We start from the raw sequence: 26,213 nt of genomic DNA on the forward strand, positions 1-26,213 counted from the left end.
GGACGGAGATGTCTGGGCAGGGATCAGAGCTGTGTTTTAGGGAGTGTGCTCCAGGTGAAACGGTGAAGCATGGAAGATGGTTTGGAGGGGGGCAAGAAGCTGTCAGGGAATTTGATTACGGTTTGCTGTTGTTTTTTTTAATCACAATGGCGGTGATGGGAATATGATAGACAGAGTTCAAGGTGCCAGGGCTTGCTTATCTGCCCTGTCCAATCATGCCAATCCCTTGCTCAGAGCCCATCCCTGGTGCCCTTGGCTCTCAGGATAAAGCCCAGGTGCCTTTGCCTGGCATTCAAGGCCCTTCATAAGCTGGCTCCTGCCTGCATATCCAGCAACCCTGACTCATGCAACACCAAGAGACTTGCACTCTCCCTAACCAAATTCTCTTCTCAGCCTCCCTGTCTTTGCACGAGCTTTTCTTTCTACCAGGGAACTTCTCCATTTCCCTGACCTCGTCTTTGCTTTGCTTAGATGCCTCCTACTTCCATTTTAAGGCTAGCACAAGGGTCCCCCCCCCATGCCTTCCCTGAGCCCCTTAAGCTCTGTGCTCCCTCTCTCCTTGTCCACCCCACATTGTGCTTAACTGTGTGTGGGTTTTCTCTAGTGGACTGTGAGCTTTTTGATGGCAGAGGCTGTGCTTAAGGGCTGAGAAGCTGAAGTGAGCCTTCCCCAGAGGACCCAGCCTTTGCCTTAACCCAGCTTTCTAATGTCATGTACCATCTTCGGCTGCTTTTATTTTTAAATGTTGTAAGCAGATTTTTTGTTCCAGTGTGCCAAGATGATGCACAAAGCTTGCCCCTCTCTCCTGCCGCATCTGTTTCTCATCTCTGGCCAGGGCAGCTTCTGGGGATGTCAGGGTCTTTTCACTGAGGACATAAACCTAGGGTGCATCTCTATTTACTCTGCCTGAGGATTTTCCAGTCTGGATCTCAGGCTGGGACCCTGACAGCAGCTACAGATGCTTCCGCTGCATAGACAGGACCCCTTCCTCCTCCGTAACTGTTCAACTTGGGGCATCATCAGCGAGACCTATTTTGGGAAATGCCTACATTTGGCATTGCTCAATCTTCCTGCTTCCTATTTGGGAAAGGAGTCTACAGTCTGAGTGGAACAGAGACAGCACAGGTGTGGCTGCCAGCTAACCCCTGCCTATTTGCCAGTGATTTATTTGCCTGGATTTTGCGCTAAGATAAAAAGAACTTTTGCATTATTAATGATCATTGATCACAGCCTTCCAAAAAAGAGAGAGATTGAGAGAGCTGGAGGCTCCAGACCAATCAAATGGCAAACCAGGGATGGTGCGGCGCAGAAAAGGAGGGAAAGGTGGGGCAGACCAGGCAGGGAGGGAATTTTTGTAGAGACAGAATGACAAAGAAGGACACTAAAAGGAAAGTGCATGAGCTGCTGAGTTTGGGTCTGCCAGATGTCAAACATCTGTACAGGCTCTAAATAAACCAGCAACAGTGGGTGCTGTAGTGTTTCCCGACACCTAGCGAAGGAGACCTCAAGACATGGGCCGTTACCAGGGAGAGGGTCACTTTATAACGAGGAACAGGTCAATTCTCCGAGAAGACCTAAGAATCCTAACTGTGCATGCCTCTAATAACAAAGCTTCAAAATACTTGAAAAACAAATAGACAAAAACCCAGTAAGGATACTTCACTTGTGTGAATCCTGGACATGAGATGTGCTCAGAGCTGGTGCCTTCTCAGTGGAAGTTTCTCGTTCCTGTGTTTGTGCTCAAGTCTTCTCTCTCCCCTGGTTCTCTGGAACCAGCCAGCTTCATCTCAGCAGCTCTAACACCTGTTGGGACCTGGCACAGGGGGGCAGCTCAGAATCTGCAGTTTGAACCAGGGAGGGAGGTAGCTGCCCTTCCCCCCACCTCTCTCATCTCAACACCGACTTATTCACTCTGCCAGGGGCTCGCTGGACAGTGGTGTCAGGCTCTTGGCAGGTGTTGTCCCTCTATTTGGATGCAGGGCCGGCTCCTCACCACTCCTATCTTTGCTCAAATGCCACTTTCCCAATGAGGCGTTCCCCGACCACCCTTCTTCAAACCCTCACCTCCACTTTCTATCCCCTTTCCTTGTTTTATTGTCTATCGCACCGTTTTCCTCCGTAAAAATTATATACATTTTACCAATTATTGTGCTGGTTTGAAGCCATTATGTACCCCAGAAAAGGTCATGTTCTTTTAATACATTCATGTGGGTGCAGACCTGTTGTGGGTGGGACCTTTTTATTAGGCTATTTCATTTGAGATATGACCTGCCAATTCAAATTGTCTTAATCCCCTTATTGGAGTCCTTTATAAGAGGATAAAGGACACACAGAAGCAGCCCAGAGAACTCAGAGATGAAATTAAGAGAAGCTCATAGAGAAAAGCCCCAGAAAATCTAGGCGAGGACCCACAGAAGTTCAGAGACGAAGGCACATAAGCCAGAAGCTGAAAGCAATGAAACCTGGGAGCAAAGGAGCACCAGACGCCGGTCATGTGCCTTTCCATGTGACAGAGGTGTCCCTAATGCCAGCAGCTTGTCTTCAATGTCCATGTATCGTCCTGTTGATGCCTTGAGTTGGACCTTTTCACCGCCTAAGAACTAAACGGTGAGTTAATAAATCCCCATTGTAAAAGCCAACCCTTTTCTGGTATATTGCATTTGGGCAGCTTTAGCAAAGGGAAATGCTTATTATATTTGTGTCATCCCCAAACAGAATGGTAAGCCCCATTAGGCACCATCTATTTTGTTCATTGCTATATTCCCAACTCTAGAACGTGCCTGATACATAGTAGGAGATTAATAAATATTTGTTAAATGAAGAAACAAAAAAATCCAACCAGGGATGAAGACAAGGGCCAAGACTGGGTGGGGAGACGGGACCCAGCCCACACGCTCTCCTGCAGGTGGGGCCCAGGGAGCACTGGACTGGAGCCTCCCCACCCCCTCCCTCAGCGCCCAGCCACCCCTGAAGCCGGGGCCGGGGACGCCGAGGCAGGGGCTCCAAGCTCCTCCGCCAGCCAGCGCGGGACGGGAAGGGGCCGCGCCTCCCTCCTCGCGGGTGGGGGCCCGAGTGGCGAGGAGTTGGAGGAGCGGAGCGAGGAGGAGCGGCAGGCGCGGGAAGGGGAGCGTGGAGCAGGAGCCGCAGGGTGCTGGGAGCGGCGGAGGAGGTGCGGCACCGCGAGGGCGCGGGAGGAAGAGCCCCCGGGCGCGGCGGGTAGGGCGGCGCCCCGGACTCGGCTGAGGGTCGCGGCGGAGGTGAGGCGGCCGCAGGAGCTGAGACCAGGCGCGGCGAGGAAGGGGGATCCCGGGGGCAAGTCCGGAGTCCGCACCTGCGTGGCGGGGGAGCGGCTAAGCGATCGGAGCCGAGTGCCGCCCGGGGAGGCGACTCTCACCGGCCTCAGCGGACGTCCCGAGGGAGCGGGGGTGGGAAGGGGCGACCTCCTCGGGGCCCAGGTGACCAAGGGCGTCCCACCTCTCTGCGCCTTCGGACGGGAGGGCGCGCGCAAGCTAGAGGGTCCGGGGAGACCAGCAGGCCCGAGGGGAGCGTCCGGGGGTCGCCGTCCCAAACCCGAGGACGCAGGGGGATGTCGAGGCAGCAGCAAGAAGCGGCTGCGGGATCCCGGGTGAGCTTTGGGGGTGCCCGGCGCGGCAGCGGATCCGGCGGGGCGGGAGGCGTTTGCTTCGGGTGGGGGTCTGCGACGCCCCCACCTGAGCCCCGGCGGCCGAGGGAAGCGGGGCGCTGCCCCCTGCCGGCCCGTCCCGGTGCGGCCGCGGCCGCGGGGCCGCCCCTTTCTGGAGCGTCCCGAGGGGGAGCCTCGGCTTCCACGCGACTTGCTGCGTGACCTTGGGCAGGTCACTGCACCTTTCCGAGCCTCAGTCTGCACATCTATCAAATGGAGAAGACGCTCCTCCCCTCCGTGGGAATAAATGAGATGCCAGATGGTAATGCCTTTTTGTAAATGGTAAAGTTCTGTGCGAACCTTAGCCGATCACATAAAGTCAGAACTAGAAGGCCATTAAGAAATCTGCTTTTTTCAGCTGGAGAGAGTGGGGAATAAATCTTGCTCAAGGCCATACTGGTTGTAGGTGAAGATGAAACTAAAGCCCCCTGCCTCACTAGCTGGGGAAGTGCAAGGGTTAAGAGCAGGGGCTCTGAGTCAGACTGTCTGTGTTAGCAAAGGGGGCTTGGCCACTCATTAGCTGGGTAACCTTGCTCAAGTCCCCTAACTTCTCCCTTGTGAGATAGGGATAACAGCACCCACCTCATAGGCTTGCTGTGCCGATTAAATGGGATCGTTGCTCAGCCCAGGACCTGGCTGGCCATCATTGCTCGGTTGGTGGGAGGAGTCTCTCCACCTCTTTCTCGGAGTCAGCGCCCTGTGCTTCCTCATCGAGCACGGGTGGGCCTGTGTGCTCCCACCGGGGTCTCAGCCTTCCTCAAAGGGACTTTGAGGGACATTTTACCAACAGCAGCAAGTGAGGCCGTTGGGCAGCTGGGCCTTCTCCAGCCTTTGGTCCTGTCCAGCTTGTGGAGAGGAGTGGGTGAGCTTTGTCACAGAGGCAACCAGGAAGCCAGAACTTAGAAAGTGGTGAAGGAGGAGGGGATCGGCCAGCTGGACAAGGCTGGCAGGGCTGGCAGGGCGCGGGCCTTACCTCCTCCCTGCAACACCCCGTCCAGGGCCGGAAACACAGAGGTGCTTCCTCAGGGTGCGTTTGGTTGCCTGATGGATAAATAATGGGGTGGGAGGTATACCAGATTATCCCTTCTCTCCTAGGCTACGGATGAATTTTCTCTTTGGCAAGAATGATGTGAATATGAGTGGAAATACAGCTTCTCAGAACTTGGAGTTCCTCGGACCTGAGAGGTTCCTCTCACTGCACAAATGGCTCCCATCTGAGGCCCACAGAAGGGCAGGGATCTGCCCAAGGTCACCAGTGCCCCCCAGGAAGCTGAATTCAGCAGACTATTTAGTCTTTAACTTGCACTCTCTCACCAGTGGTTGACACTGTTGACCACCCCTTCCTTCCCGAAGCACTGTCTTCCCTTGATTCCTGAGACAACACTGTCATAAATTTCCTCCTCCTTCTCTTGGTTTTGCATGCTCATCCTTCTTTCTACAGCTATTAGATGCTCTGCTCTCCCAGGCCCTCCCCTCTCCTAGTAGACACTCTCCCTGGGTGATCTCATCCACCCCCTTGGCTTCAGTTACCACCTCTAGGCTCATGACTCATAAATTCATGTCTCCAGCCCACATAGCTCCTTTGGGCTGTTGACCCATCTATTGTCAGCCAGGCACTGTCCTAGGCCCTGGGGATATGGTGATGAGCTAGACAGAAGGCAGTGAGGAGGGGAAGAAGCATTAAGCAGATAGAAAATATCAGATGGGGTTAAGTGCTAAGGGAGCATAAACAACTGTGATATATTAGGGGTTGAAAGCTACTTTACATTGGTCAAGGCTTCACCAAAGAGGAGAAAATTTAAGCTGACCCTTGAATGATCAGAAGGAGCCAGCTGTACAAAGGGAAGAGGGAACAGCTAGTGCAAAGGCCCTGAGGCAGGAAGGAACATAAATGTTCAAGAAACGGAAGAAGCAAGGAGAGTAGCTGGTAGGAGGTAAGGTCAGAGCAGTGAGCAGGGCCAGATCATGTAGGACTTCGGATTTTATCCTGAGTGATATGGGAGCCTCTGGAAGGTTTTAAATAGGGAGAGTGGAATGCTGCTATTTCTCTAGGACTCATTTGAGCCCTACAAGAGAAGTTATCCTATATTGATTGCAAGCCTACTGTGCTCTGGGTACTGGAATGGAAGGGAATATGTTTATCTTTAAGAAGCTTCTAGCCACAGGTTGGCCAGAAAAGGCTTCCTGGAGGAAGTAGCATTTGCAAAGGACCTTGGAGAGCAGAGAGGATTACAATAGATGTGTAAAGAAGACAGGAAATATTGCTCTTTCAGGCCAAGAGAACAACCTGAACCAAGACACAAAAGCTCCAAGTGTGTGTAGAGAAGACAGGAAGAGAAGGACCCTAAAGGGGAGTGAGAGGGGAGGCTCAGAAGGGAGTCTGGGCTGATAAGAACAGGGCCCTGAACCTGGTCTTTTATTTGCTGTGTGACCTCAGGCCAGTTGCATGACCTTTCTGAGCTTCAGCTTCCTCATTCATAAAGTGGAAACAACTGGAGGAGGAGGGAGGATTTCAAGGTTTGGGGCTTAGAGAGTAAAAACAGGATAAATATCTGCAAAAAGGAAGGGACAGTCCTGAGGGACTGGCATGGGTGAAGGAGGTGGTGGCTCAGTTGAGTTTGGGGCCTCTGTGTGACACCCAGGTTGGCGGGACTGAAGGACATTTGGGACCAGAGGTACAGAGGGAGGAGTCTGTGCCAGGGTAAAATTGTCAGTATTCCTTCCTTCTTTCTTTGAGTAAAACTTTAATTATCAACTATAAGGATTAAGTCCAAAACATACAGCTGGGAACAGAATCTGGTCCCTGCCCAGGAATGTACCACCTTGTGGGCAGAAAGACCCATAAGCATTAGCCTACAGGATGGTGTGGGATGTGCAGTGTGGATCATAAACATGAGACATAGGGTTGGAACAAAGGGGAGAGGTAGGGTCTCACTTGGGGAGATGGAGCAGGGAAAGTTTCAGTAAAGAAGAGATGGTTGACTTCTGTCAGGAGGGTTGAGTTGGTGGATGGGCGAGGGGAAAGGGTACCCCAAACAGAAGGCACAGGACTTCATGACAGATGTGGCCCCTCTCTCACCAGGGATCCAGGTCCAGCAGGGAGACAGGTGGCTCAGCAAGTAAGCCCAGTTCGCAGAGCCCAATGGGATGGATGCATGTGAAGCCTAGTGGGGCTCAGAGGAGGGAGCGATCAGTCCCATCATTAAGAACCAGGGAAACATCCAGAAAAGGTGGAGAAGAAGATAGGAGGTAGAGTGAGAAAAGCCCTACATGGTTGTGCAGGAGGAGGTCTCAGCAAAGCTGGAGGTGAGGTCTTTTGTTGAGTCCAGGTAAACGGGCAGATGAGAGGATCTACCTGTGTGATCCTGGCCTGTGTGCTCTCTGCATGAATAAAGAACAGGAAATGAAGAAAAAAGAGTTTGAGGTGGATAGGAGGGAAGGCTTCAGACCTGCAGAAGAGGTGTCATTGGTCCCAACTCCTCTTCTCTTGTTGATTCTGTTAGTCATGTAGTGCACAGCTTAAAAGCCACTCTCTGAGGGGAATCTGAGGACTCCAGCAATTATCTGTCCTTCCTCCTTTCCCATGGCTCCCAGTGTGCCCTGCCATCATCCCTCATCACGTCTGTGGTCCCAGGTTCCAGGGAGGTTTTCCCAGAGCCACTGTAAGCCTTCCTAAGAGCAGAGTCTATATCTGTGATGCTTATGCCAATACGGGGTAGGCTTTAAGGAAATAGCTGTTGAATGGATGAGAAAACAGGCTCAGAGAGGTTGAGTAACTTCTTCAAGGTCACAGAGCTAATAAATGCAGAGCTGGGATGCAAATTCAGTCTCCCTGACTCCAGAGCGCTACCTGAATCCCAAAGCTTATGTTCTCAACCATGGCTGCCTTGTGCAGGGAAAGCATATGGTGAATAGTGGGTTTGGGTCCTGTAAACAGTAACAGATTCAGTGTTTAATTTCTAGGAAAAGGATGAATTCCTGTTGTTAATACCTTGTTTATCCAGTCTGGAGAAGACAGTGTCTGAAAATGGTTGCATTTCCTCAGCTCAATTGCCCTCTCGGGACCCGGATGTGCAGCATCAAGGGGAGAGGGCCAGCTTGATCTCCCAGGCTGGGGGTGCAGCCCTAAAGTCTTCTCAGTTACCCTGTTCTTGTATGTTCTCTCACTTCACTGACTGTTGCAAAGGTCTCAGGAGACAGGTGGCTTCACCTGTCTTTGATTTTTTAAATATAACCAGATTGTCAGTGATGAAGATGGTCAGAGGTCTTCCAGGCCAATGGGTTTCAACTCTGGTTGCACTATAGAAATACTTGGGGAGATTTTAAAAAATATAGGTCCTGGGCCCTACCCCAGACCAGTTGAAACTGAACCCCTGGGGAGTGGGGTTTTTTCCCCAGGTGATTCTGATGTTCAGCAAGAGAATATCTGATCTGGTCCAACCCTCTCATTTTCAAGATGGAGAAACTGAGGCCCAGAGAGGGAACCTACTTATCCGAGGTCATATAGATAGTTAATGGCAGAGCCAAGCTAAAGCCCAGGGCTCCTGCCTCTCAGTACAGCACTCTGTTCCCAGGGCCCATCTCCCAACAGTTCATGCAGCCTTTCACGTACATTTATTGGTCTCTTGCTCTGGGCCAGATGCTGGGGCTACAGGGGTGAAATATGACATGGTCCCTGTATTCAGAGAGCTCACTGTCTAGTGATGGAGACAGTCCAGTGGGGTGAGCAATGGCTAGCTATGGTGGGACCACTCAGGAGAGGGCTACTGAAACCAGGCTGGGAGGGGTGTCAGAGAATGCTTCCTGGGGAGATGCCAGAGTTCATTCCTGAGGGGTGACATGGAGTTAGGCAGCCAGAGGGCTGAGAAGAGGATGCTTTCCAGGCAGAAGGCACATCAGGGACAAAGTTCAGAGCAGGAAACAGCATTGGGATCTGGGTATGGCAGGAGGGTGATGGCAGAAAAGTAAGCTGATCCATGCTGCTGGAGTGTGACTTTCACTCTCCACACTGGTGGAGATGCTGGAGGTGATGCTGGAGATGTAGGTAGAGACCGGTTCATGAAAGCTCTCTTAAACCAAGCTGTGGAGCTTGGACCTAAGCCCAGGTGGGATGAGAGCTACTGGAGGATTTTAAGGGAGTGACATAGTCAGACTTTTAGTTAAAAGTAGGATTCTTGGGGTGATGATGAGAGAATGGAGGGGAGGAAGGACTGTAGGCTGGGAGATGAGTAGGAGACATTCAGGCCAGAGAGGATGGTGGCCTGAAATGGGAGAGTGGCAGCAGGGGTGGAGAGGAGAGAAAAGAGCCAAAGTGGAGTTAGGTTTAGGCAGTAAAACTGACAAAACTTAGTGATTCGTTGAATGGAGGGACTATAACAGTCAGCTATTGCTGTGTAACAAACAATCAAGTTACTGGCTTAAAACAATCATCTATTAAAACATGTGCATCTGGAAGTTGACTGATTTAATCAGACTAGCCCACACATGCACCTGCTGGTCAGCTGAGAGGCTCTGTTTAGGCTGGCTTCGGCTGGGGCAGCATGGCTGGGGCAGCTCTGCTCCATGTGTCCTTGTCACTTCCTCCTGGGACCAGTGGGTTAGCCCAGGTATCTTCTCATGGAGGTGGCAGAGGCATAAGAGAGCAAGTGAAAACGTGCATGACCTCTCGAGGACTGGATTTCAAATTGGCTCACTGTCACTTTTGCCTCATTCTTTTGGCGAAAGCAAGTCCATGCTGAACTCAGAATTGAGGAGCAAGGAAATAAACTCCTCCATTTGCTAGGGGAAGGTGGAGGCAGCATGGGGCAGTAGCAAAAGCACTGCTGACATGGAAGGGATGCCCAACTTTGCTGTGTGACCTTGAGCAAGTCACTCACCTCTCTGGGCATCAGCAGTCTCAACTGATTATACTGGATTGATTGAAATAATTAATAAGTCCCTTCCAGCCCCTGAACTGTATGCTTAAAAAATGTTAAAATGGCTAATTTTATGAAATTTGTTACTACAATAAAAAATAATTTAAAAAAGTCCCTCCTAAATCATGTTTGCCAGGGAGGAACTGTTCATTATAACTTACTATGGTTTACAGAGCATTTACTATATACCCAGAACTTTCTACTCAGCTCACTACAGCATAACAGCTGTATGCTGTTATCGTCTCCATTTCCCACACGAAGAAACTGAGCTCAGAGAGGTTAAATGACAAGCCCAAGGTTTCAGTGTGACCTGCAGAGTTGGTGCCTAAGGCACTTAGAACTCAGTCACATCTATTTTGTTTTTTGGGGTAAACTTTTTACAAAAACGGAAGTGCCCAAAACACAAGTGCATATCCTAATGACTTTTCCCAAAGTGAAAACACCCAACTCAAGAAACAGAATGTGATCTGCCCCCAGAAGCCTCCTCATATTCCCTCCTAATCACCAAACACCCCCACCCTCAAGGGTAACACAATAGCTTGACTTCCATCACTGTAGGTCAGTTTTGCCTGGGCTTGAACTTTGTGAAATTTGAATCACACGTGGGATCTGACTTCTGCTCAATGTTGTGTCTGTGAGATTGGTGCCCATGGTCGTGTGTAGCTGGAGTTCATGCTAATCGATGTGTAGTATTCCACTATAAGAATATGCCACGATTTATTTATCCATTCTATGGTCAATGTTTTTTGGGTAGTTTCCAGTTTGGAGTTGTTAGGAATAGTGTAGCTATGAACAATTCTTGCACATGTCTTTTGGTGGACATATGTGTATGTTTCTGTTGGGTATACAGCCAGAAGTAGAAGTGCTGGGTCAGAGGTTTGGCCCCTCTTTATTTTTTTCTGGATCTTATAATTAGAGGAACTGAGGTGAAAGATTTACTTGCTCAAGATACTAATCAGATTTCAGAACTTGGACTCAAATTAGATAGCCAGATACATGATAGATAGATAGATACAGATATAGATATGGGTAGATAGAAAGAAATATATGGATATACACACACACATATACACACCAATTTTTAAACATTTCAAAGTCTTCCTCCACATATATTATTTTATTTAACCTTCATAGATTAAAGGTAGACTAGATACTCTTATTTTACAAAGGAGAAAACTGAGTCTGTGGGAGGTCTCTCACAGCTGGAAGAATGAGATGAAATAACAGCTGTGGGTGCACTTTGTAAAATATAAAGCACTCTCCAGATTTGCGGAGAGTGGTTTCCCCGTCCAGGGCTCACTCATCCTTACCCTGCAGCTTTTAGAGAAAGAACAGACGTGAATTCCTCTGTGGGGGATTTATTCTACCACAACAAATCTTTATCACAGAGCCTTATTGTTTGGGTGTTGTTTTTTTTTCCCCTTGGAAAGGATGAGACTCTGGCTTCTGAGGATCCATTAAACCCATACATCTCCTTTGTTTCTGGCAAGGTTTTATGACTCAGTTAAAATCAAGAACCTTCTGCAAGGGGAGACAACTGGTTTTCCTGCAAACAGAATGAGCCCTGGGTGGTAAACATTCCTGGGGAGTGATAAAGAGAGCACCTGCTCTGTGCCAGCCACTGTGCCAGGTGAATCCTGAATCTGCACAATTCTGGGAGAAAGATATTGTTACCCCAGTTTTCAGATGAGGAAGAGGCCCAGAGGGTGAAATGACTTGCCTGGGATCCCACAGTTTGGATTGTTTGGTGGGTAGGAATGGGAAATCCTCTGCCTCATCCCTATTTCTCAGGGCCTGCTCTGTCTATTTGAACTGGCTAAGCTGGGGAAATGGGAGCTGGTACCAGTGAGTTTTAGTGGGCACAGAGGTCATTGTTGGACATCTGAGGATGGGAAGGAGTATCATCAGGCCTGGAAGACTCCTTCCTCCTCCATTCCTGGGGCAGGAAGATCTCTCTCTCTGCTTCTGCCTCTGTGCCTACTCCATTCTCCCGCCTCTCCCTGTAGACCTGTTTTCTTTATTTACTTGTGGCTTTTCTGCTCCCTCCAAACCAGCCCTGGCCTTGGTCGTGGCTGTGGCCAACTCCAGCCTCACCATCCTTGGCCTGCAGCGTCAAGTGACTCCCCCTCTATCATCTCTCTGGCCCAGCCTCCCACTCTCAGGGTCTCCATTCCAGATTCCCACGACAGAATCTGATTGGCTCACATGGCCACCCTAATCCAATCAGCTGTGGTCAAAGGTGGCCTATAGAATAGGTTGAGAGTGGGATGCAGGTCTGTCTGTCTGCTTTCCCCCTTCAGCCTCCTGCAGAGATGCTGTTGCTGGGGGATGCATGGATGGCTGGGGTCCGTGTGGTCTGGACTTCAGTTGGGATGAGGCTGGGCTGGGGAGATGCTGAGGGAAGTCCTTGATTTGCTATGATGGCTTCTGGGAGTGTGGGTAGGCAGGGAAGAAGCTCCTGTCACCGTAGCTGGTAGTTCTAGCACAAATGGCAGACAGCAGACATTACTCACGGAAATGGCAGTGGCTTGAATTTGGTTGGATGCATCATAGAGAAACTGGAGAAGTTACATTTGAGGTCACCCATTACCATGTTCGGCCCAACTCCCACGAGCTGCGGGTTATCATCTCCATCACTGAGGCTGTGCAGGCTCAGAGAAGGTAAGTGACTTGCCCAATGGCCACTGGGAGAAAGTGGAGGAGCAGAGATGAGACCTGAGCATGCTGACTTAAAACTCATGCTTTTTAGCCACTGCCCTCCATCTTTGTTAGCATCTTAACGTTTGTTCGGGACTTGACGGTTTATACACATTGCATAGAACCACTCAGCACCACTCTGGGGCAGCATAGCCAGGCATATGTCCATCCCTCTTTTAAAGAATATTTACTGTGGTAACATATACAACATAGCATTTCCCACTTTAACCACTTTCGAGTATACAACTCAGGGGGTGTGATTACATTCAGAATGTTGTGCTACCATCACCACCATCCATTACCAAAATTATGTTTCTATTTTACTGAGGAAGAAACTGAGAGCCAAAGAGAAGTCATGACTTGCTCATGGTTACCCAGCTGGTGAGCAGCAGCCATGGGGCCAGAACCCTGATCTTCTGGACTAAAATGTATCAATAGTTATTAATGTATCAAAATGTATCAATATGTTAATGCTGGTAGTCAGGTACTCTTCTCTTTTTTTTATAATGTACGAAATTGATTGTTTAAGAAAAATTATGAATCTATCATTTCCTATAAAAGAGAATATATAACACATGTACAATTTAAAGAATAATAATAAACACCCTAAAAAATGGAATATCACTGATTCTTTGAAAGCCCTCCACAATGATATTCTCTCTTCTTTTCCCTCCAGAGGTAACTCCTATCCCAAATTTTATATTTATCCTTCCCTTGCTTTTCCTTATGGCTTTGTCACATATATTTATCTCCCTGAATTGTTTGTTTCCTTCTGCTTGTTTTTGACTTTGGCACACAGTGTTGTTTGTGAAACTCACTGGTTTTGATGTGCATAGCTTCCGCTGACTCAGTTTTGCTTCTTTGTAGCACACCCTTGGAGGAATGTGCCACGTTTGGACTTTCTGCTGTTGACAGACAGTTCAGATTGTTTCTAATTGTTTGTTTTCTCAGTCAGTGATGCTGAGACCATTCTTGTTCATGCCTCCTGGTGAACACGTGTACGAGTTTCCTTACCACGCATACCTGGGAGTGCAATTACTCGGTTGAGGCAATCACACATATTTAGCTTTATGGGATAATACCAAATTGTTTACAAAAGAGGTTGCTCCACTTTATACTCTACTAGCAGTGGGTGACTGTAGCTCCCCATACCTTCACCAACAACCTGACGAGGTCAGATTTCAAAAATTTTACCAATCTGCTGGGTGATGGTGGCATCTCACTGCTGTTTTAATTTGCATAAAAAAATTTTTTTTTTGAAGTGTGATGGGAGAGAGGTAGTTGCTTATAGAGCTATAGTCCTTGTCTCCAAAGGCAGCTGGATTATGGGAAACTTTGTTCAGGATGGGAAAGGACGGCAGGCAGGAGAGCGGGGAGAAGGAATGGAAAGGCCCCAGAATCTCGTAGCTTCTTTTGCAGAGCTACAGCCCAGCCTCCCTGACTGAGTCCATCCGCCCCATCCTTGTCTTTTTTCCCGAGATGTCACCGAGGGGCTGAGGACTTGCTCACCCACCAGCCTTCCAGCCTCTTGGGCTGAGCCCACGCCTTTCACTGAAATGAGGTCACTGGAATGTCTGGAACCCAGTGAGGGACCACATGAGCTTGTAGGGCGAGCATACCACCTTCCCTGAGAGATAACGGCACCTCACTCACCCAGACTGTCTGGAAGGAAGAACATTCCAAGCGGTCCAACCCAACTGCACATTTTCTGTGTGAACCAAATTGGGAGGAAAACATCGGCTGGAGGCTTTTAGGGTGGAACCCAGGGCAAGGAGGGGCAGGAGGGATCCTCATTTCCACCTATCCCCAGGGGGTCCCAAAAACCAGCTTCACTTCTGGAGGCACATGTACCTTAAGTCTTTTCTTCCTGAACTGAGGCCATGTGGAGAAGAGTGGAAATTTCAAGAGTGGGCTCTGTACCTCTTATTCTACTAACTGGGTGACCTTGGGCAGGTAACCTCACCTCTCTGAGCCTCAGCTGGCTCATTTGTAAGCTGGGGCCCTATTGTCCACTTCACATGTTGGGTGACTCTTAGCCCCAGGGGCTAGCTCAGTGCTGGCATATAGCAAGAGCTCCACAAATGATGGCTGAGGACTAGTTTTCTTAAATCGAGGCTGTTTCCGCTCCTCCACGCAGATATTCTTTTTTTTTTTTTTTTAACTTTTTATTTTGAAATAAATTCAAACTTACAAGACAGTTGCAAAAATAATACAAACCCCATACACAGAACTCCAGCATACCCCAACCCCCTCCACCGATACCCAGATCTACCAACTTTAATATTTTGTCACTTTACCATTTCTTTCTTTCCCTCCCTCCCTCCCTCCCAATCTATCATCCATCATCTTCTGAACATATGAGAGCAAGTTGCACACATCCTTGAACAAATAATATAATTCACATATACATTTCCTATGAACAAGAATATTCATTTATGTAATCACATTAAGTGTAGTTAAGAAGTTCAAGAAATTTAACATTGATATAAAGCTTACATTCTATGTTTCATTTTTTTTCTTATGTCCCAATTGTGTCCTTTTGAGCCTTTTCTCCTCTATTCTTAGATCTCATCCAGGATCATCTATGGCATTTAATTGTCTATCTATTTAGACTGTCTTTTTTTTCATTTGTGGAAACATATATACAGCATAAATCTTCCCATTCCAACCTCTCCCAAGCATTCCATTTAGTGGGATTAATCACATTCACAATGTTAGATGTTCTTTTAAAATAAGGGACCCACAAGTTGGGTTTGGGGAGTGGGAGAGAAACTACTGCATTGCAGTTTAGCTTCTTAATGTTTTAAAAATCAATCAGGAGTGGGGGCAAGATGGTGGCATAGAGAGGAGTGGAATTTAGTTAGTCCCCTGGAGCAACTAATGAACAACCAGGAACAACTAAATAATTTGGAATAACTGCTGGGGGACAACCGTGACTGTCCACACATCATACACCAACCTGGATTAGGAGGAATGCCTGAGATCACAGCATAAAATCTGTAAGTAAAAGCTGCAGAACTGTGCTGGGCGCCCCCTTCCCCCATGGCAGGCTGAGCTGCAAAACCTTGCTGTGGTAGAAAGCAGCACTTTCTGAGCAAGCAAATGTAGCTCAGCCCAGCTCCAGCTGGGCTTTTAATTAACAAATGTGGACTGCTGGACACAAGCTACAAAACCCTAACAAGCAAACAAAGGCTTTTCGTGACAACTGACCTTAAAGAACCAGAGGAATCATCTGTCCCAGGAGGGGGAGCCCAGAAGACTGGGTGTTACCTCTGGCTGATGAGTAAAACTGGGGGGCCATTGACTGGCTCCGAAAGGGGGCTTTCTTTCCCTTTTTCTCTCTCCTAACCTGAGGGGCTCAGTGGAGAGAGCCTCAACCATTTTCAGCTGGCAGAGCTCTGACCCAGACAGAGGTGGAGATAACAGAGTCAGAGAGACAAAGGAGCTATCCGAATGCAGATGAAAACTCCCTAGGGGATTTATCTTCCCTAGGAGGAAGGAGGTGGGTCCCAACTCTACTACCAGTCTTCACTTCAGAACCAGACCCCGGAGCCTGGGGGAAAACAGCCGGAACAGAAACTAAAGAGGCCACACCTCCTTACACCAGTTGGGCGCGACAGGCTGACAGGCGCCATCTGCTGGGCAGGTTAGGAAAAGCACAGTGGCTAGAGACCTCACAGGAAAGCCTGTCAATTTCTAAGACACACCTTCAGGGAGATGTGAAACAGAATATAACCCCATTCTGAGATCTGAACCTGTTCTGGTCTGGGAAAAACCGATTGGAGTAACCAAAGAAACCAGATGTCTAGACAACGGAAAACTACAATCTGCACTAGGAAAAATGAAGATATGGCCCAGTCAAAGGAACAAACTTACACCTCAATCAAGATACAGTTGAGATATTGTTTCACTTTAATGAAACAATCTATTAAAGATTTTCGAAGAAATATGCTAAATAAAATAAAAAACCAAAGCAATGAGTTCAGGGAACATATGGCAAAAAAGATGAAGGCTATAAAGAAAACACTGGGCAAACAAAAGGTAGAAATCAAAAGTTTGAATAAACAACTGGCAGAATATATGGAATGAAAGGCACAACACAGGAGATGAAAAACACAATGAAGACATACAACAGCAGATCTCAAGAGGCAGAAAAAAGCACTCAGAAACTGGAGAATGAGAAACCTTAAATCATGCACACAAAAGAACAGATAGGGAAAAGAATGGAAAAATATGAGCAACATCTCAGGGAATTGAATGACAACATGAAATGCATGAATGTACATGTCATGGGTGTCCAAGAAGGGGAAGAGAAGGGACAAGGGGCAGAAGCAATAATAGAGGAAATAATCAATGAAAATTTCCCATCTCTTATGGAAGACATAAAATTACAGATCCAAGAAGCGCAATGTACCCCAAACAGAATAGATCTGAATAGACCTATGCCATTAATCTGACCTATGCCAGATTATCAAACATCAAAGACAAAGAGAGAATCCTGAAAGCAGCAAGAGAAAAGTGATCCATCACATACAAAGGAAGCTTGATAAGACTGTGCGCAGATTTCTTGGTAGAAACCATGGAGGCAAGAAGGAAGTGGTGTGATATATTTAAGATACTGAAAGAGAAACACCACCAACCAACAATCTTATATCTGGCAAAACTGTCCTTTAAATATAAGGGAGAGCTTAAAATAGTCTCTGACAAACAGACAATGAGAGAGTTTGTGAACTAGATACCTGCTCTACAGGAAATACTAAAGGGGGCACTACAGACAGATAGGAAAAGACAGGAGTGAGAGGTTTGGAACACAATTTTCGGTGATGATAGCACAGCAATATAAGTACACTGAACAAAGATGACTGTGAGTATGGTTGAAAGAGGAAGGTTAGGAGCACGTGGGACACCAGAAGGAAAGAGGAAAGATTAAGACTGGGACTGTATAACTCAGTGAAACCTAGAGTGCTCAACAATTGTGATAAAATGTACAAATGTTTTTTACGTGAGGGAGAACAAATGAATGTCAACCTTGCAAGGTGTTAAAAAAGCATGGTATTGGGGAAAAATGCAAACAATGCAAACTAGAGACTATAATTAACAGAAACATTGTATTATGCTTCCTTTAATGTAACAAAGGCAATATATCAAGACTAAATGACTGTAAGAGGGGGACATAAGGGAGCGATATGGGGCTCTTGGCACTGGTGATGTTGCCTGACTCTTATTCTACTTTAGTTTAATTCTATCTTTCTTTTGTTGCTTTTTAGCTGTCATGTTTTTTTTTTTCTTTCTTTTTCTTTTTCTTTTGCCTCTCTACCTTCTTTGACTCTTCTTCCTTCTTTGTGGAAGAAATGGAGATGTCCTTATATAGATAGTGGTGATGGTGGTGAATACATAAATATGTGACTATACAGGGAACCATCGATTGTTTACTTAGGATGGAAAGTATGGTGGGTGAAAAAAAAATCTTAAAAAAAAATGGGTTGATGAAGAAACCTTGAGGGCACTATATTGTGTGAAATAAGTCAGACACATAAGGACAAATATTGCAAGGTTTCACTGTTATGAACTAATTATAATATGTAAACTCATAGACATGAAATATAAGTTACCAGGATATAGAACGAGGCTAAAGAATGGGGAGCCGTTGCTTATTATGGGTAGAATGTTCAACTAGGTTGAACTTATATGTTTGGAAATAGACAGAGGTGATGGTAGCACGTTATTGTGAGAATAACTAACAGTGCTGAATGGTGTGTGAATGTGGTGGAAATGGGAAGTTTAGAGTCACATATGTCACCAGAAGGAAAGTTGGAGGTTAAAAGATGGAAATGTATAAAATAGTGAATCCTGTGGTGGGCAATGTCCATGATTAACTGTACAAATATTAGAAATCTCTTTCATGAACTAGAACAAATGTATGACACTATAACTAGAAGTTAATAATAGAGGGGTATATAGGGAAAAATATACCTATTACAAACTATGTACTACAGTTAGTAGTATTTTAACATTCTTTCATCAACAGTAACAAATGTACTATACCAATACTATGAGTCAATAATGGAGTGGGGAGTGGTTAGGGGTATGGGAGGATTTGAGTTTTCTTTTTTTTTTGTCTTTATTTCTTTTCTGGAGTAATGAACATGTTCTAAAAATTGAAAAAAAATTAATTGTGGTGATGGATGCACAGCTGTATGATGGTACCATGAGCAATTGATTGTGCACTTTGGATCCTTGGATGATTGTATGGTATGTGAACAACCTCAATAAAATTAATAAAAAAAAAAAAAAGGGAAAAAATCAGCCAATAAACTTTGACTGAATCTTCTCAACAAGGCCCCAAGCAGAGCTATGGGGACAGGGAGTAGGACAATAACAATTCTTGACACTTTTCAGTGTTTTACTGGGTGCCTAGGGCTGGCCCTGCCAGGAGAACCAGAAGCCCCTCAGCAGCCCTGGGAGGCAGGTGAGGTGGCCATTATTATCCCCATTGTTTGGGGAAAGAAATCTGAGACCCAGAGAGGGGAGGAGACTTGTCCAGCATCACACAGCAAGGCAGGTATAGAGTGGGGATACAGCCCTGATTGTCCCAGCCCAAGCCACACTCTCTCCCCTGTGCCTGTTGCCACCCACCCCTGGCACCAGCTACCCCCTGAGCCTCATCTACTGCCTCTCTGCTCCTCATGCCAGCCCAGCTGGTCTTTTTGCACTTTTCTGGCCATGGCTTGCCCTTTCTGACCTCTGAGCCTTTGCTCCTGTCTTTCCAGCCACCAGGAATGCCATCCCTTCTGAGTTTGAGTATTGAAACCCTTCCCCTAATGCAGCCACAGTGGGATACTATGCAGCCCTTAAAAATGGTATCCTGAGAGTGACTGACAGAAAATCGTTTATAATATAGTAACTAGAAAAGCATACAAACCACAAAAAAATTCATACATCATCATAATGATCACTTTTTTTAAAAAGTGGTGTGTATATAAATTCTGCCCTGCCAGCTCCATCCCAGGGTCTACCTCCCAGCCAGGCTGTGAATACTCCCAAGGCAGGAGCTGTTTGCTAAGTTGAGCTGCAAGAAAGAAAAAGAATCATAAGGATTCCTGGTGGCATTGTAGCTTTCCGCACAAGGCAGGGAGTGAGCTAACAGGGATGTGGGTGGGGCTAAGGGGTCTTGGCATTCTTCTTGCCAACCCTACAGCACCCAGAGCCTGCCTCCCGGCCCCACAGACCTCAACTGGGGTCAAGGGAAGCTTTCCTAGCTGCCTTGGAGATGGGCCTGTGTTTTAGTTCCTCGGCTGCTATAACAAATGCCATTCACTGGGTAGGATTAAACAATGGGAATTTACTGGCTCACAGTTTCAAGGCTAGGAGAAGCCCAAAATTAAGATGTCATCAAGGCAATGCTTTCTCCCAGAAGGTTGAGGCTTTCTGGGGCCGGCTGCCAGGGCCCTTGGTCCTTGGCTCTTCTGTCACATGGCAATGCATATGGCGGCCTCACCTGGCTTCTTCCTTCTCTTCTGGGTTCCACTGACTTGCAGCTTCTGGCTGCTCCCTCTGGCTGTTTCTCTCTGTGTGGCCTTCCCTTTGATGCCTGCAGTAATAGGATAAAGACCCATCCTGAGTCAGTTGGGCTGCGCTAACTGAAGTGACCTCATCAAAAGGTCCTATTTACAAGGGTTCATACCCACAGGAATGTATTGAGTTTAAGAACATGTTTTTCTGGGGTACATGGCTCCAAGCCACCACAGCCTGCATCAATTCCGCCCTAGTCTGCCCTCTGGTTCCCTCACCCTGGTCACTGACACCAAAATTCCAAAGCCCTAAGCACCCCAGGACTTGCCCATGTTCCAAATATTCAAACTCAGATCCGAGGCCAGTGGCACACAGAGGGGTAAAGAAAATGAGACTTCAAGATTTATTTTGCCGCTAAATTTCCAGTTCCCTTTTGGAAAGCCAAATGCATTCTCCAGTTTCAAATTCCACCATGAAAAATGCTCAGGGTTTTAATTTTTAGAGGGTAACTTCTTACCTTAAATATCGAGCTTTCATTTTTATCCTTTTTTAAATTATTATTATTTTTTGTTTGTTTGTTTTAAGAGTAATTCATGCTCACTCTAGGAAATTTGGAAAATTCGAATGAATAGAAGAAAGTCACCTTCCCTCCCACCTCCGCATCCTAGAGAGGGACATTGTGACAATTTGGTATCTTTCCTTGTGGTCTCCCCCTACAAACACACACCCACACACACACTTAGTTTTATTTTGTTTAGTTTCCAATCTTGCAGAATAGATGATTTCTGATTTACAACTTAGAGAGCTGATTTCAGGTACTTGTAACAAAGCCTGTGTGCTTGTAACAGTTATGATACTTTGTCCCTTCTGGGAATTGTGGGAGTGGGACATATCACCCTTCACTTTATTCTGCTGACACTTTTGAGAATGCCAGTATTTCACTGCACTGCTGCTGGCATTAAGCAATATCTTTTAAATTTTTTTATTGTGGTTATACATACACACACACACATACACACCCCATAAAATTTGCCATTTTAGCCATTTTTTAATCCAATTTTATTGAGATATATTCACACACCATACAACCCATCCAAAATATACAATCACTGGTTCATAGTATCATTACATAGTTGTGCATACATTCTCATGATCAACTTTAGTTACTCCAGAAAAGAAATACAAACAAAAAAAGAAAACTCAAAGCCCCCCAAACCCCCTTTTCCCCTTATTATTGACCCATAGAATTGGTGTGGTACATTTGTTACTGTTGATGAAAGAGCATTAAAATATCACTGTTAATTATCATCCATGGTTTGCAATAGGTACATTTTTCCCATATACCCCTCCACTATTAACAACTTGTAGAAGTGTCGTACATTTGCTCTAGTTCATGAAGGAACTTTTTAATATTTGTACAGTTAATCACAGACAATGTCCACCACAAGATTCACTGCTTTATACATTCCCATATTTATACATTCCCATTAGCCTTCTGGTTACATATATGATTCTAAACTTCCCCTTTCCTCCACATTCACACATCTTTCAGCTATGTTAATTATTCTCACAATAATGTGCTATTGTCACCTCTGTCTGTTTCCAAGCCTTTAAGTTCAACCTAGTTAACCATTCTCTACATATTAAGCAACCACTCCCCATTCTTTAGCTTCACTCTATATCCTGGTAACCTATATTCTATATTTTATGTCTATGAGCTTACATATTATAATTAGTTTTTATCAGTGAAATCATACAGTATTTGTCCTTTTGTGTCGGACTTATTTCACTTAACATAACATCCTCAAGGTTCATCCATGTTGTTGCGTGCTTCAGGACTTCATACCTTCTTATTGCTGAATAATATTCCATCATATATTTATACCACATTTTGTTTATCCATTCATCTGTTGATGGACACTTGGCATTTTTACCATTTTTATGTATACAGTTCTGTGGCATTAATTACATTTACAGTATTGAGCTACCATCGCTACCAACCATTCCCTAAACTTTTTCATCACCAGAAGCAGAAACTGTACCCATTAAGCAATAACTCTCCATGCCCCTACCCCCAGCCTTCAGGTAATCTCTAATCTATGTTTTGTCTTTATGAATTTGTTTGTTCTATATATTTCATATAAGTGGGATCACACAATATTTATCCTGTGTCTGGCCTGTTTCTCTTAGCATAATATTTTCAAGGTTCATCCCTGTTATAGCAATTAAGCATTATCCTTTTAATCTTATAGTTAATTTCAAGCGTCTGTCTTGTCCTTCTAGAATCTAACTCTTTACTTTTTTTCTTTTTCAAACCCCAGAGTCTCTGAACATGAGCCCCTGTTGGTGAACTTGCAGTGAACTGATTGTTTTGCCTTCTGCCAGCTCACGCATCCTGGTCACCAGAATGTTTTGTCAGGTCAGGCTTAAAGTGGTCGGTGAGACAGGACCCAACTTAAGTGCCCCATCATGTGTCAAGACAGACCAGGGAAAACTGTGAGCTGTTGACGGAATTACTTCTGTGAATCAGCTGGTACTTCTTTTTGTCTCTAGTTTTGAAATCAACCTGACATTCAGAATCTTCTCAGAATAGGATGAGGGAAATTCTGAAGTTCTCATTAAACACTTTTATGTCTCAAGGTTTGGAAGGAGCCAAATGCCAAAGGCGAGAATCCCAGAGCCTTGCCCACACTGGTGGCAATACCCCGATAATTGTCTAACAAACGCAGCATGTGTCCACTGGGCTTGACCCTCTGCTGAGCAAAGTTCCAGAACAATGAGACATCTTGGGATTCTTTAGGAAAGGCCTTTCACTACCAGCTGGAAATCACCTCAGTGTTCTTTAAACAATCGTGTCTTGAGATATTTTCACTGTGGTCTGCTCTTCTGCTGTATGTTTCTCACCTATGTGAAACAGAAGGATGACCTTATTCTATGGGCAAGATAACTGCAAAAGAAGGAGCTGTGTGTGTACAAGTCTGTGGGAAGAGAAAGCCACCTAGAATGCCCCCACCAAACCAGTCGGTGGAAGGCCTTCTCCAGGAGGCCCCTAACAGATCCGTGAATGCAATAGAAACCACAAAGGCTTGGGACCCAGGAACCCTCCAGGCACTCAAGATCTGTCTCGCTGTGGTCCTTTCCATCGTCACGCTGGCCACGGTCCTCTCCAATGCCTTCGTGCTTACCACCATCTTCCTCACCAGGAAGCTCCACACCCCAGCTAACTATCTCATTGGCTCCCTGGCCATGACTGACCTCTTGGTTTCCATCTTGGTCATGCCCATCAGCATTGCATATACCATCACCCATACCTGGAGCTTTGGCCAAATCCTGTGTGACCTCTGGCTGTCTTCTGACATCACGTGCTGCACGGCCTCCATCCTGCATCTCTGTGTCATTGCTCTGGACAGATACTGGGCTATCACAGATGCTCTGGAGTATAGTAAACGCCGAACAGCAGGCCATGCAGCCATCATGATTGCCATTGTCTGGGCCATCTCCATCTGCATCTCCATCCCACCGCTCTTCTGGCGGCAAGCCAAAGCTCACGAAGAGATGTCGGACTGCCTGGTGAACACCTCCCAGATCTCCTACACCATCTACTCCACCTGTGGGGCCTTCTACATCCCATCTGTGTTGCTCATCATCCTCTATGGCCGGATCTACATGGCCGTCCGGAACCGCATCCTGAATCCGCCATCACTTTATGGAAAGCGCTTCACCACAGCCCATCTCATCACAGGCTCTGCAGGGTCCTCACTGTGTTCCCTCAACCCCAGCCTCCATGAGGGGCACTCACACTTGGCTGGCTCCTCTCTCTTTTTTAACCACGTGAAAATCAAGCTTGCTGATAGTGTCCTGGAGCGCAAGAGGATTTCTGCTGCTAGAGAAAGGAAGGCCACAAAAACCCTGGGGATCATTTTAGGGGCCTTCATCATCTGCTGGCTGCCCTTCTTTGTCACATCTCTGGTCCTCCCCATCTGCCGGGACTCCTGCTGGATCCACCCAGCCCTCTTTGACTTCTTCACCTGGCTAGGTTACTTAAACTCCCTCATCAACCCAGTAATCTACACTGTGTTTAATGAAGAGTTTCGGCAAGCATTTCAGAAAGTTGTCCATTTTCGGAAAGCCTCCTAATATTATTTGGTGGTGACTTGGTACAATTGGGTTTGTCTTTTTATTTTTCCTGAGACTTGGGTTAATTCACAATATCTTGGGTCATGGTTCGATTGGTAGAATTGTTTTGTGTTCTCTTTCCTGTCGTTGTCTTGACTTCTGAGTAACCAAAAGCTGGGCAGCTGTGTGAAAGGCTCAGGACTAAAGCTTGACAGGACAGAGGTTGGCAGAAACATGACCCACAGATTCCCCGCTGATACAGTTCATAGGGAAAACTGTCTGGCTCCATAGACAGGACCACAGGCTCAAAGGGAAGACTTTCTGCTCCATTGGAGATTTCTATAGTGCTCAGTGGAGGGTGGAGGAGATCAATGACCTGAGTTGAAAAAGAATTTGAGTCAGGATGGAGGGGTCTCCCTTCCATGTAGCACCTTGAATGGAAAATAACATCCATGGATTTCTTCCATTGAGTCCTTCTTAGATTGAATCTATCCCAGTTGTCCATGGGGGAGGTTCCAGATCTGGAACGCCAGTGATATAGAGTGACTTGGAAAAAGATTCAGAAGCTGGGGGCCAGGGGTTTGGGTTGGTTGGAAACAGATCAATTACCCTATATCCTCTTCCTTTCCCCTTGTCTCTGTACCATCTTAATATTCTGAAGTTAAAAACCATAATCACCTCACTGAAGTAGATCAATAAGCTTTGGGCCCACCAAACTCTGAGTGGAACACAATTCTGATTTTATTTTTCTGAATTATTTTTTTGCAACCTGTCCTCATTAGGGATCTTAAGACATTGAGACTTACCAAATAAAAAGTATGAGACATCATGACCAGAAAAGTCTTTGAGTGATTTTTTTCCCCCTTTCCCCAGATGCTGAAACCTTTTAACTCAATTCAGTCTCCAGCATTTATTGAGCTCCTACCACTGTGCCTGAGTCCTGGCATTTGTGATTTCATTGGAACCACCTAATGATTAACGTTAGTACAGCATGGGAATTAAGATCTCAGGACCTGGAACCTGATGCTTCCGTTCAAATCCAAGTGCTGCCAATTGCTAGCTGAGTGACCTTGGACAAGTTTCTGAATTCCTCTTTGCCTCATTTTCCTCAACTGTAAAATGGGAATGATGATAAATATGTTATTGTATAAATTAGTATAGTGCTTAGAACATAATAAGAGCTCAATAAATATTAACTCTTATAATTTTAGAGATAGAGGAACTGACCTACTTAAGGTCAGACAGCAATATAAAAATAACAGCTACTATGTACTGGGTGATTATGATGAGCTTGTATACATTTTCTTGTTTACTCTTCATCTCCATTTTATGGATGTAGTGAAGAAACTTGTCTCTGGTCAGGGACGTTTCATAAAGAGGTGATCCTTCGAAAGCCTCCAGAAAGATGATGGGAGAGTAATGTAGGGGAGATGTGATGAGGCTTCTGGGAGGAGATGGGGCAGAACAAAGGAAGGTAGGGAAGGTATGTCAGGTGGGAGAAAGAGAAGGAACTGAGGCTGAGAGGCCTGGAATGCTCCTTGGGGTCTCTGGACACAGAAAGAAGAAGAAGGGAAGCTGGGAATATAGGCTGTCAGGAAGGGAAGGGAGAAGAAGGGATGCCAAGATGGGGGTCACTCCCAGGAGTTTTGTGCTAACTTGAAGTGGATGCTGGACATCTCACAGTGTGATCCCCAGACCACTGCAATAGATTTTGTTAACATCACCCAGGAAGCTGTTTAACATCAGATTCCTTGTCCCCAACTGTCTTAGTTTGCTAGGAGTGCTGTAACAAAGTGCCACGAACTTGTTGGCTTAAAACATCAGAAATTTATTCCCTCGCATTTCTGCAGGCTGGAAGCCTGAAATCAAGGTGTCAGCAGGGCTGTGCTCTCTTTGAAGTCTGTAGGGAAGAATCGGTTCCCTGCCTCTCTCTAGGCTTCTGTTGGTGTCTGGCAATCCTTGGCATTTCTTGAGTTGGGTATAACTCAATTGCTGCCTCCGTCATCGCATGGCCATCTTTCTTCTCTCTCTGCATCTTCTTGTCTCCTCTACCCTTCCCATAAGGGCCCAGTCATAGTCCACCTTACTCCAGTAAGACCCTATTTTAACTTGACTAATTCCATTTGCAATGACCCTATTTCCAAACAGGGTCACATTCTAAGGTACTGGGGATTAGGACTCCAACATATCTTTTTGGAGGACACAATTCAACCAAAACCCCACCTCAGGCCCACTGACTCAAAATCTCTGGCAGCAGGCACAGGAATCTCTCTCCTTCTCTCCCACCAAGT

The 26,213-nt window shown here is 46.3% G+C and overlaps 1 protein-coding gene across 2 annotated transcripts; it reads left to right on the forward strand.

The window, feature by feature from the left end:
• The first annotated feature begins 3,116 nt into the window (after positions 1 to 3,116).
• Positions 3,117 to 24,749, forward strand: HTR1D (5-hydroxytryptamine receptor 1D). Of its 2 annotated transcripts, none has more exons than XM_037818395.1 (2): positions 3,117 to 3,169; positions 22,128 to 24,749. In XM_037818395.1, exon 2 carries the CDS (start codon positions 22,741 to 22,743, stop codon positions 23,941 to 23,943), a length of 1,203 nt encoding a protein of 400 aa, XP_037674323.1. In that variant the 5' UTR covers positions 3,117 to 3,169; positions 22,128 to 22,740; the 3' UTR covers positions 23,944 to 24,749. The 2 variants fall into 2 exon arrangements, with proteins under 2 accessions (XP_037674323.1, XP_037674329.1); XM_037818401.1 differs by lacking the exon at positions 3,117 to 3,169 and adding an exon at positions 3,224 to 3,257.
• The last annotated feature ends 1,464 nt before the right edge of the window (positions 24,750 to 26,213 follow it).

This window comes from Choloepus didactylus, chromosome 2 (genome assembly GCF_015220235.1).
Source record: "Choloepus didactylus isolate mChoDid1 chromosome 2, mChoDid1.pri, whole genome shotgun sequence".
NCBI classification, from domain to species: Eukaryota; Metazoa; Chordata; class Mammalia; order Pilosa; family Megalonychidae; genus Choloepus; species Choloepus didactylus.